The 13,032-nt window shown below is 39.1% G+C and overlaps 1 protein-coding gene across 5 annotated transcripts in view; it reads left to right on the top strand.

The window, feature by feature from the left end:
* LOC114143617 (protein diaphanous homolog 3-like) overlaps positions 1 to 13,032 on the top strand; it is a 164,028-nt gene that overhangs the window by 107,740 nt on the left and 43,256 nt on the right. For 4 of the 5 annotated variants that reach the window (XM_028015837.1, XM_028015839.1, XM_028015836.1 and 1 more), the window contains 2 exons: positions 6,133 to 6,228; positions 6,622 to 6,684. In XM_028015837.1, coding sequence (XP_027871638.1) covers positions 6,133 to 6,228; positions 6,622 to 6,684 — 159 coding nt within the window. The remainder of the gene's footprint in view (positions 1 to 6,132; positions 6,229 to 6,621; positions 6,685 to 13,032) is intronic. The other variant, XM_028015838.1, reaches the window with a different exon arrangement.

Here is a 13,032-nt window from a genome sequence, read left to right as displayed (position 1 = left end):
ATTACATATTTCAGTACTATTCCATTTAGTTGTGTTGCAGACAGAAACATTTGTTCTGCCTTGAAAAATGTCCGCTTTGCTTTAAAGTGGTATAATTTAAAACCGTGTTCTATGTGCGGCTCTCTACCACACAGTGTAAAGAGCTGATCAAGTGATGTGGCAGTCAATACAGCCTCTTTCATATGAATATCATTGCAAAGATTGAAAAGCACTTGAACTGTTTGGGAAAATCCTCAATCATTAGTTTAAAAAATATTACATGGTCAAAGTTTCAAGCCATTATTTGGAGAAAATATCTTATTTCATTTCTAACCAAGAATATGGCTTTACAAGCAGATCGTGTTCTGAAGAACTCTTGAGGTCTAATTAAATTTAGTTCTAAATTCAGTCGGCAAAGACTTTTTTGTGTGTGTGTTGGCTTGTTTTTGTTTTTCCTTCATAGTGCTGCCCCAGTCATTTATTATGTGACATCTTTATTTGTAGCATATTGATAGCAAAATCTAAATGAATGAACCAAATGAAAATGTAAATTTGAAAACAATGTGAACAGCGTAAAATGCAGTTATGCAAGTCACACATGGAAACATAAGGCAGTGATTTAAAAATCATGGCAGCGCAAAATTCAACCAAAACAGCTTGACAACTCTGTTGGTGCAGCTTACCTAAAATCACTGACAAATACATCAACAGCAGTTATCAGGAGTTGAGTTTAGTTGAGGGCTGAAACATTTTTCCCCAGTTTAATAAATGGGATTTTAACTCTGAATAATTAAAGATGTTTTCTTTTTTTGTTTTATTTTGATGGAGATCTAACAAAAATGCATAAGAACATTTTCTTATTACTGTGGTGATAGTGATCAGATACAAAGTTCAGGCACTGTTGAGTTCGTCCCTGTCTTCATAAAAAATGAATTGCTGCTTGTTGGCAATATATCAGTAAAGTCCAATAAATGGTATTCACTAAAGTAGAAGAAAGACTGACTGTCTTTTTGCACCATTTGTCGTCCAAGTGTCTCAGAGAGACCACAGTAGTGTGTCCGCATTCATTGTACTCAGACATGTTATTTTCTCTCTCCATAACTTTGCCATTTCAGCTGTTAACACTTTTTCTCCCCCCCCACTTTTTTTTGTTCAGCCCACCTCAGTTACACGCTGCTACAACTTGGTCATTGTCCTGATGATAAGTGCCATGTGCTGTTGAGTGAAGTGGCTGGAGACATTAGTCCTAGACTGAATAGAGAGTAGACAGCGACACACAGACTCTTTGTTCAGACAATAGAAAAACTCCGCCCTGAACTGGCCCTGATTAAATAGATGGTGATTGAAGTTTCACTTCAGACAGGACGGTAGCTGCAGCTCCTTCTCCCCTTGAGGTGAAAGTCCAGCTTTATCTTGATTTTGCACCCTTTTTGTATCATTATTTTTAAGTAAACCCCTTTTTTCGGTAGACCTAGCCTCTGCCCATGTACACTTACACTAGCACATTAATCTGCATATACTGTATCCCAATACTTTTTTTTGTTTTTTTATTGAGTTTGCCATTACAGCCTAGGCATTTATATGCTTAGGTGTTGGAGCCTGCTATTGGTTTGCAAAAACAAAGTTGTAAACATGAGGTTAACACCATTTATACATCTGTAACAGGCATTGACCGGTTAGAAGGCTGTCTTTTTTTACCATGTTTAAAGCATGTCTCTATCTAAATTGCAATCAAATTATGACAGTCTCCATATCAACTCCAATAAAATAAAAAAAAAAGAGTTATTCACATCGAAGCACCAATCAGTAGCTTAGCTATAATGGTTTGAATATCTCTTTTTGCTGATGTCCTTCTCTCTGGCCTCTTTTTGTCTGAGTTCTCAACATCACGTCCTTTCACAGACTGAAGGGCTGTTTCAAAGCTATTTCACAGCAGCTAGCTTGACTAATACTCTGCTGCCATGTGTCCCTCCACCATTACTACCAATGTGACACGCTTGTGATCTTTCAGTTAGTGAAAATGTGGGATTGAGCATATAAATATATGTTCTTTTGGTCTTTACCTTTTGTCTGTGTTCTGTGAGGGAGTTTTGTGTCGCAGCCGGTGTGAATTGCTTCTGAGTCGAGTGTAAAATTGGACTGTTTTTACTAGCATATATTCCTAAGGCAGGAGATCTGCGAGGGCTTCGTTTTTCCTCGCCTCCAGAGGCACACAAAATGTTTCATGTTCTTGAAAACTGGAGTCAAACGGAGCTCTGCACAAGAAGGCGCTCACTGCAGGTTGCGATAGATTGATCTGCTCTTTTTTTGCTTTCTGTGCATGCTGTCTGTATTTTGGTGTGTGTGTGTGTGTCTTGTGGCAAATTTTAAAGCTCAGTACCTGTGATGAATTACAGCAGCAGTGGAGACAAATTTGAACGTCGACGAGTGTTTGGTTTGCTCAGGAATTGTAGCTGCCTCTCCACTCAGTGTAATGATGAAGAACTAGGCACATATCAGCAAAAGGGAAGAGTGTGAGGGTTGCAAATGAAAAACACAAAAATGTGCACAGAGGACCAAGCAGACAAGGAAGTGGGTCATTATAAATTTGTGCTGGTGTTTTCACAACCCTGTGTTGGGATTTAGTATAACCACCTCCTAGTACCAAGGGGACATTCTGCCCTCAATACAGAATCTTAAGTATAAAGGAATGTTGATGTCAAGGGACGGTGTACGTTGGTGGTGATTGACAGTTTTTGTAGGTCTGCTTTGTGCATGACACAAGATGAAACTTTAAGTTTGGAGGCTACATTGTACATTTAGAGTTTGGTGGTGATAACTTATGTCTCATAAAAGATTTAAAGGAGTCAGGGGAGAAGCTTGTAGGCATCTCAGAGGTCAATAACTCACTCCAGTTCTGCCCTCATCAGCCTTGAGCAAACCTGTTTCCCTTTCCTGTTGAAATATTATGTTATATAATAGTAGATTATATCAGTTTGCAACAGATTGTGTTTTATATATTAATAGTCATTTAAACAGGTTGCTCTTGAAAGTGAGACCTCGTGTCAATTGACCTATCTGTAAAAATAAAGGTGGTGAATAAAATGTCATTTATATGCAATGAACAGTTGTGGTAATTTTTTATTTGAATTAATTGCAGGGTCTTTAATTAATTAATCACATTTTAATCAGAAGCAACTTTTTCAATTCAAAAAGCTTTTTTAATACTTAATTATTGAATAAATAGATGTGTGTATATATGCATAGATATGCTGACAATATATTTGCGATATATTGTGCAGTTCTAGTGAGAGTTGAGTGAACTCTGATCAAGAAGTCGGCTAACACGAGCTCATATCTGGTTCTGATTCTCCTGTCTGAAGAGCCATCAGCTGTGGTGATCTGGCTTGGTAGCCATGAACATGTGAATAGAATAAGAGCAGAAAAGATTATTCATAAAACTTAAAGACCACAAATAATAATATAGTAAAACTCCATCCATCCATCCATCCATCTTCTTCCGCTTATCCGGAGTTGGGTCGCGGGGGTAGCAGCTTCAGAAGGGTATAGTAAAACTCTTAAGATATAAAAACTCAGTAAGTTTCTATTCAGATTTGGGTGAAGTATGGGAGCCATTAGGCCATTAGGCTGCTCAACTTGAACCCCCCATACCATCTAATTGACGTACAGCTCTATTTGGCATACCACACACTGCACCACTTACTGTGTTAATTTACTACTCAACTCCCTTCATCACTTTATTGTTTAAACTCATCATAAACATGTCACAGATTGTTCGGTGCTTTTCTGTGCAACAGAAGAAATTATCTCTTCCTCCTTATTCTCAGTCAGTTCTTAGCTTCCCTGTCATTGACTCCTTGATTTTTTTGTGAAGAACTTTCATATGTCCAAACTCATATCTAGTTCTGAAAATATAAACTAAAGACCACCATTTAATTCCAAAACATCTTTCCCCCTTCGGTGGTCAGTAGCTCTGCTCTTCTACCTTGTTGTCTTGTCGTCTTTTTTTAAAGGCAACACTCCCTGCTTTTCTTTTATTCTGCTGTGTGTCGAAACAGCTTCTGTTGCACGAAGCATGCTCCCTGGTGCTTTCAACCCTCAGCTACGATAATAGCAGTTTAAACACAACTTTTTTTTTTCCTCATTTTTTGAAGGCTAAAATCAAGGACAGCTTTAGTCTAAAACAGGGATTGTCCCCGGAAATCAGGGACATCTGGTCACCCTACTCTACTTCAGATGCGTATAGCTCAGTACCATTTGAGTTGTTTTCAGTTTAGCTCCACAGGGTTCAACGTAGAGAATTGTCTCAGATCCAGCGACTGCCGTTTTCAGAATGGGAGGCTCAAATCTTTTGGATAAATGATTGTTCTGTAAATAAGCTAATTTTGTTTACTGATGATTTTTGCTTCTTCTTTATATTAGACTCCTTTTTCATCAGCTTTTATGTTCCTTTTCTCCTTCTCTCTATGACAGTTACCTTAAACAGAAGCATGTTGTGCAACCACAATAACCGCCCCCTGAGAAACATGTGACCTTTCCCATGAAGCCAAAAAAGGGCAGCAGAATAGTATGCAGTTGTTAAGGAAAAGAAAATTGACGCAAGCGACTTTGGCTCGAGAAATTATGTTTTATTCAACCAGTTGAGTCATTTGCAGATTTATTGCAGCCATACTTTAGTCTTCATTATGTGTGTCTGCAGTCTGTACTGTTCTCATAACATTTAGCGCTCTACAGCAGTTGATCAACAACTAACATTTCTTATTTTCAATGCCAAAGCCATCTGTCCTGATTTAAACTGACTGATTGTAAATTAGGTTTTAAACAATTTTCCAATATGTGATTCTTTAAACCCTGAAGCAGCAGCAAACAACTACTTATGTGGAGCTATATCTCCACTTATTGATGTTATTACATGGAGCTTCTCGTTCCTTGCCATCCTCATATGTCCTGCTCCTAAACTGTGCTCAAACACTAGTATGCTCTTAGTAAATTGCTGATTTTCCTTCCATACATCCATCCATTTTCTAACACCCTTGTCGCTAGTGGGGTCGGGAGAGGTGCTGGTGCCTCTCTCCAGCAAACGTTTCGGGCGTGAGGCGGGGTACACCCTGGACAGGTCGCTAGTCCATCGCAGTGCAGACTTTCCATTACAGAATAATGCAAATTATATATAAAAAAGGTTTATCAGTCTTCTAAGCCAATCAGTTCTTCCATACACATTAAAAGCTACTGATTGAAAAAAGAACATCCTTTGCTTATTTTGCTTACCTATTCCTGGGTCACATATGGACCAATCCAAGGCCGGGTTTATTTACCATAACAGAGTTAGGTTCCATTTTAAGCTGTTTGATGTTTAAAGATGAGGTTGCCAAAAATATAACCGATTACCTGATTTACTAAGCAGGATTTGCTAGGGTTAAAAATGAAAGCTTACCATTTATTTATGAATATCAATGGTTACACCCTAATCTGGTTGCCAGTCCATCATAAGGCAGCCCAAAGAATCAAGTCTAGTTTATTTGTATAGCACATTCCAGCAACGGGGCAATTCAAAGTGCTTTACATGATGACACACCTGATTCAAATAATCAGGTCATTAGCAGGACTCATTGCGTACTGAGGCGGTAATTCAGCCATTTGATTCAGGTTTGTTGGACCAGGAAGACATCTAAATGTTGCACAGCAGCGGCTCTCGAGGCCTGGATTTGAGAACCACTAGTTTAGTGTGTGGCAGTTATAAAGGTGGCCAGTTAACCTAAGCAATGTGGTGGTGGGGAGTTGAAGTACCTAGAGAGAACCCACACATTCGCACGGACACATCGTTTAAATTGAATGCATACACCAGTTTTTCATAAAAAATAAAAATAAACAAAAAAGTGAATATGTGCTGAAGTTTTGGCGTACTCTCCCTCTTGTGGCTTTACTCAGTTCATTGCCGAGGGCCTGTACACCATTCTTGGATTGCATCATGTAGCAAACCTAGAATTAAAACTTTAACAGTTTTTTTTTTCTTTCTTGTTGGTAGCCTTCCACTATGTTGTTGCACTCGGCATAGCTACACTTACTACTAAACGAAACTGTTGTGCTATGCTGTATGATTTTGTTTCAGAATATCTTCTTTTTAACATTCTCTTCCTCCTTTGTCTTTTTCAGAGAATGATGAGACAGGTGTGATGGATAGTTTGCTGGAAGCCTTGCAGTCTGGAGCTGCATTCAGAGAGCGTAGGAAGAGAGCGCCAAGACCCCGAGGTAAGTCTTATATCTCACATTTATCCCCAAATACAGACCATTAAATCTAATACTCCTCTTCTAATTCAGGTCGGATGTTAGAAAATCAGTGGTTATAAAGGTCATTTTTTTCTGTCCTTTTTCCTGTTCATTTTGGTGGAAAACCACAATGAATGCATCCTGATAGTTTTATAGTTGGACTCTCATTTTCAGTTAAATGCAAGATAGACTTAATAGTTCATGTAAAAACTTGTATTTCTTCTTGATTGTTTCTTTTTAGAGAGATTAAATGGATGAACTCTGAGACGTTGCTTTTCTTGTGAGCAAACATTCTAATGTTGAGTTATGGAATATGTCTTTTACCACCGGGTTTGTTGCTCTTAGTCCATTGTTTGTCCACTGCACTCCCTACAGATAACTACCAGCAGACGATCAGCCCCAGGTCCTTCCGCCAGGTTCTCAGACCCGTTAACTATGGTAAAAAAAAAAACAGTTGTCGAAAGAACACTTTCAAAGCTCTGAGCATTCTCAGCTTTCTTCTTCATCTGCCATTGCGAATCTGCATTTAAGCAAGTCGTGCACGTGTCACAATGCAAATTTGTCCTGCTGTAGATATGCCCTGCTTATCTTGTGCTTCATATCTTTCTTTTTTTCTTTTACCTTGTGTACATCTTTCGAGCATTTGAAAGAAAATCGGCCTGAGTGAGTTTGTGGAGCATGCAAACTGAGAGAGATAGTGGTGGCATTGAGAGTAGTGTGTGGGCTGCTCTGAACTTTCTCTTGAATGTGGTGCTTTGAGTAAATTCTTTGGTCTTTGAATGCACATTTAATCTTTGGCATTATTTAAATTGAATATTTTGTGTCTTGAATTTCTTTTTTTTTGTGTGTGTGCTGACTTCTGTACAACTTTGTTTTCAAAACCGAAGAAAGATTGTGACATAAATAAGGTGGAAACTATTCAGGAGAGAAATCATACCTAAGATCATACACTCATATTTAGAGACGTCATTTCTAAGTAAGTGTATGAGCTTCCATCTTTATTTGGATGTATATATAATTACTTTCCATGAAATCCCTGTATAATAATCATAGTTGTGAACAGATATTGTTTCATGTGTTTTTTCAGCTTTCTTTTTTAAAGAGATCATCCACTAAGGTATTTAAAGAATGATCTTGTTACTCTTATTACATCTTATTAGTTGTAATTGGAATCCCAGTGGGCTTGACATAAGCACGAATGAATAAAATTATTTGCGCACAATCCGCCCACATCATTGATGGGTGTGATAAAGGGTGTTGCTCTGTTGTTCTGCTAGAGTATATCTGAAATTAGATTGGAAAGGCACACAGGGGAAGGATATATGTGGGGTGGGAGGAAAGTGATGGATAGATGGAACTGTAACAGTAGAGATGGTGTGAGGAAGATGCAGAAGCCCAGTTTTTAAGGGTGAGATTGTGCAGTTGTGTGGGCGAAACAGACTGGACTCCCTCTTGCGAGGATGTGTGTGCAAGTGAGAGAGGAACTATAACAGGGAACAAGCTAGAAATATGTTTTATTAAGAGGAGATTAGAGTAAAAAATACAGTGCCTACTAAAACGGAGCCCCTGTTCAGAGTCCATGCTGTGAAAAGACCCCATGGTGTGGTGGCAAGGTAAGAAGGTACTAAAAGGTTGCTGACCCAACTGCCCCCTGCTGGCAGCTTCAGACACATACTTGTTGTCTAATAAAGCTCAAGGCTTTTGCTTGTCACTGCAGGCATCGTACTCACTGCCAGCCTCCCAAAGCAACCACAGCTAATTACTTTTCTCTGCCCAGCCCCAGCACCAGCTCAGCCCTCTCAGTGCCCATTCATCTTAATTTCCCCCTCTCTGCCATCTGCCTCCTAAATAACACTCCTCCTCATTTCCCTACCATCCCATATCCCTGCTGTCTTCTTCTATACTCTCATGGCCAGGCAATGGCCCTACCCATACATAATTGCCTGTTATTGGTATGGAGCCTCTCCGCTGCTGCTGCCTCACCACGGACCCCCTCCCTCACCCCGTTTCTTTTCTCTCTCCTCTACTCCTACAAAGATTCAGGCCTTAATTGCCCAGGGTTTAGTCGGTGGAGTGAGTGAAAGCCGTATGACCCTCTTTGTTTATTTGGGAGGTGATGAAGTTTAGTCAGAGGTGCAGGTTTTTTCACTTTCATACCACCCAGCCTAGATATTTTAAATACCCTTTAATAAAAGAGCTTTGGGTTTTGCTGCACTCCAGGGAAGCAGGGAGGAGAATTAAAGAGTGAACATCTAAATCAGAAGATATGGCCATGAATGAAGGGGAAGATTTGGTTAAGTACCTCGAGGATTACAAAATGCCACTCTTTACAACATTAATATAATCGGGTTTTTTTTATATATGTTATCGTAACCTCTGGCCTGGCTTGTCTTCTATTCCTCAGTTTCTTTCTCAGCCTCTTTCTTTTCTCTTGTCTAGTCTCCAGACCCACCCTTACAGCAACTCAGCTCATTTTGACTTGAGCCAGCAGCAAAGGTGTTTTTGGCTTGGCTTGCTGTCTCCGTAAGCACACATATACAAACACAAACAGCCATAAAGTCGCACGGACACACCTGCTGACTTTAGGGGATGAAGGTAAGCAGGCTTTGGGCTGGCTGTGGCCTGGTTTAGGATAAGGCTGTGGGGCTCTGCGGCTCCTGAGCTCTCTAAATTGGATCGGGCTCCACAGAATGATGGATCGATGGTGGTTTGCCACACAGGTGTAAGATCCTTTATTGAATCTATAAAGAAGGCGACGGTTTTTAACTGTCTCCTTTTGAAAACATCTCTTCAGCCCCTACCTGGAATGTCCTGTCACAACCTTTCTGTTTCCCAAGCTGGATGAAAGCATGTACATGTGGGAAGGAATCAAACAACTACACCTTTCCCCCCCCTGTTGTGTTTGAGAGAGGAAGAGCTTCCACAACTCTTTAAACAGAGGAAGTCAGAGGACCGCTAAGAGCATGTGCTGGCTGTAATAGTTTTGAACTAGACTGATCTTTTATGATGAGTAAGGTCAGGTACACTTCTTTGCTTAAGAGCAATTACCTTAAATGTCTTTAGTGACACCTGACCTAACAATTATTGTATGTGGTCTGACTCTGAACTAGAGCTTGAAATTGATGTAAAGGTCACGTCACAAAGTCTGCGAATCCTGTCACCAAATAGACGAGTTATGTTTCCCTGCTTGCAGCTGAAAGCATTAATATCTTTAGCTTAAAAGCAAACTTTTAGTTTTTGTCATTTTTTTTCCCCTCACAATATATCTGCAGAGTCAACTTTATAGCCTTTTTTACTGAATTTATGTCATATACAATGTCACCACTTTTGTTTTCTCAGGTTTGTATTTGATGGAGGACTAAATGGCTTTGGTGTAGACGCAAATAGGTCTTGAAAAGGAATAATAAGAGTAATTTTAGACTCAACCTGCAGTGTCTTTAAGGAGATGTGCTGCAGAACATTGCTAGGATGAATCTGGAAGGATTCTGAAGTTGAACTGAAAGTCATAAAAAGTAGAATTAAGTAAAGGGAATTTGTTTCTTTGCAGCTCTGTGTGTTCTCCTCTTTCACATGTGAAACACTAGAAGTGAGATTCCGAAGCTCCAGAGAAATGCTGTTAGATGCTTTCCTATTTGATTTGGCCTCTTATAGACTGTGATATGTGGAATCCACTGTGGGCTAACTGTATCCTGAAGTATGTGTTTGTGCTTTTTCATTCTTCCTTCACATCCTTGTCTCTCCATATCATTGTCTATTACATAAGATAGCTTTCCTCCAAAGTTCCCAAGTCTAGTCTTTACTTTTTGACTTTGCTTCGTCTTCACTTCATCGGCTCCCTTGCCTTGCTACTTTCCCCCAGACATGACATAAGCAGAAAAGGAGTGGGGTTATTAAATCGTTTCAGTGAGCTCGAAACAAAAAAAAAAGAGGAGCGGAGACTCTCTCCTACATTGATCTATTTCAATTGATGCAAGACATCATGGTTTCAAAAGTGTAACTGGAGAAGCTGCTGATTTATCTGCATTTAGTCACAATATATCATTCACACGGGCTGCACAGTGGCGCAGTTGGTAGCACTGTTGCCTTGCAGCAAGAAGGTCCTGGGTTCGATTCCCGGCCGGGGTCTTTCTGCATGGAGTTTGCATGTTCTCCCTGTGCATGCGTGGGTTCTCTCCGGGTACTCCGGCTTCCTCCCACAGTCCAAAAACATGACTGTCAGGTCAATTGGTCTATCTAAATTCTCCCTAGGGGTGTGTGTGTGTGTGAATGGTTGTTTGTCCTGTATGTCTTTGTGTTGCCCTGCGACAGACTGGCGACCTGTCCAGGGTGTACCCCGCCTCCCGCCTGGAACGTAGCTGGAGATAGGCACCAGCAACCCTCCCGACCCCATTAGGGACAAGGGTGCACAGAAAATGGATGGATGGATGGATATCATTCACACATCACATTCCGCATGTGCGCTTTTCATTACAGTGACAGATTATTGCCAGGCAGCTTCTGTTGTCAGTGTTCACTTTCTCACATAAATGTATAAACTTTTGCATATATTCATAGAAAATAGCTACTTAAACCGTAGTTAAAGTAGGTGCATGATCAGCCTTTTTATGACCAAATCTGATTTCTGGCTTCTTGTGATGCCTGACCTTGTAATTCTGATTTTAACTGATGTGGTTTTTTTATTTGTTTGTTTGTTTGTTTTTTAAAGTTAATGTTTTTCATCTTGTTGCCTATGTGCGGCATAATGCATGCTCTACTGTTATAATCATAAGCAAATTAGTTGGGTTTTGTAGACCATCAAGTTCTGTAGCATCTTTGAAATATGTGTGCTTCCAGTTTGAATGGTTTGGTGTTCTGGGATAAGTGTGCTGGAATTAGGTTTTTAATTTCTTCATGATAAGGTGCAGTATTTTTGCACAATCTCACTGCCTCAATGTTTGTTTTTTGTATCTTTTTTTATTTTATTATTATTTATTTATGTTATTTTTTATTTATTTATTTATTTACAAAATTAAATGTATAATTTAAATGTTGTGTAAGTGTCCCAAAGTGGTTGGCTATTTTGGCTGACTTAGCAAGACACTAGGTCAGATCATTAATTCATCTTCAAGTTTCAGACATTGGGCATCGTAAGATCAGTGATTCTTTTATCGGTGCAGACAGAGTGTTCTCATAGTGTTGCATGAGATTGAGTAATCCTACTTTTGTGTCATCACTGCCATATTTAAGTTGCAGTTTTGTAAATTTTGCAACAGTGTTGCATATGTGTGGAGCCCAACGGCTACAAAATTCATGATGAATTTTCCAAAATGTTAAATAATTCTGTGGCCCCTTGACTTTCCTGGTGATCAAATTGTATATTCTATAGTGTTGTTTGCCTAAGGCAGTCCATCTTCCGACGGGATTTAAATGTGACACAGACATGTCAGAGTGACAGAGCTGAAAGGTGCTATGATCCATTAGAATGGGAAAAAAATGTGCTGCAAGTTGTTTGATACAGAAATTAGCTTTGAATCTAATCAAAATGGAAGGAATTACAAGATTATCACTATTTATGAATCATGTCCTTAAGTCTTATTGGTTTTTTAAAATTAAATTCTATGAAGTATATGTTGCTTGTTGATGTGTTATTACACAAAAAATGAGAGCAGGAAAATTATATATATATATATATATATATATATATATATATATATATATATATATATATTTGCCACATTTCATGCTTATTACCAAAAAAGCCTAATCAAGACAAAAATGATCATTTTCCTTTTATGACCTGCAGATCTGAACAAGATGTGGACTATTATTGCTTATCATTATCATAAAATGTTTATTTATGATGGAAAAATATTCTGGTTAATATTCTGAAAGTTCTGTGTTGTTGTTATATACAGTATAGATATATATTTAACAGCAGTACTTGTGATTGTACGATCTTCACTCTAGTGACATGCAGCTACAACCTCATAATCAATTGCCAAAAACCAGAGCAGTAGATTTTTAAACACTTTTTATCATTATTGCAACAAATGGTGTACTTTTAAGTCCACATTGCTTCCCCCTAATTGAAACATCTCTATTTTTAAACCTGAGGAGAGAATGTCAGGCTGATTTCTGGGTCAAAGCAATATCTGTGTTTTTGCCTCGGACATGTGTCCACCTCTCTGTACTTGTGTAAAGAGTCATCTGGCCACTCTGAGTCACAGAATCAGCACTGTTGAATGCTGCTTTAGATGTTCAATTTCTCTTGTATTCAAAGGTACATACAGATGGCCAAATGTACTTTGACATGCCTTTGTCTCTGTCTGTCCATTTGAAAGGCTACAGTTGGTGTGTGCTGGTTTGAGCCTGTGCACACATACAGTGAACAGATGGAGCAAGAGGGCACCTTAACAAAGTAGCTTGTGTAATTAGATCTAGCCTGTGCTGTGTGACTTATGGAATAATAATTGAAGGCTGTAAAAAGCCAAACTGAAAGCTTTGTCTAACTTTTTTATTTTGGTTTTGATGTGAACTCTCTTGCTGCATGGTGACACAGATGCATTAGGATATGGCACATTATACTACAGTCTGGTCTGTTGGCTCTATGGATTTATGTTAAGTAATCTACCACCATCCACACACACACACAAGCCCTCCTCTCTTACCTGTAAAGCCATTCACTTAATTTGCTACAGCTAAATTGGTGTATATATAGTGTATCTGAAAGGACACCATATGCCGTGTGTGATTTGGATTATGGTTTTCTATTTCCCATTCTCGACGTGATCTTAATGGTGTTTGCCT

This window comes from Xiphophorus couchianus, chromosome 4, assembly GCF_001444195.1.
Source record: "Xiphophorus couchianus chromosome 4, X_couchianus-1.0, whole genome shotgun sequence".
Lineage (NCBI taxonomy): Eukaryota > Metazoa > Chordata > Actinopteri > Cyprinodontiformes > Poeciliidae > Xiphophorus > Xiphophorus couchianus.
This window is presented reverse-complemented; position numbering and strand designations above follow the sequence as displayed.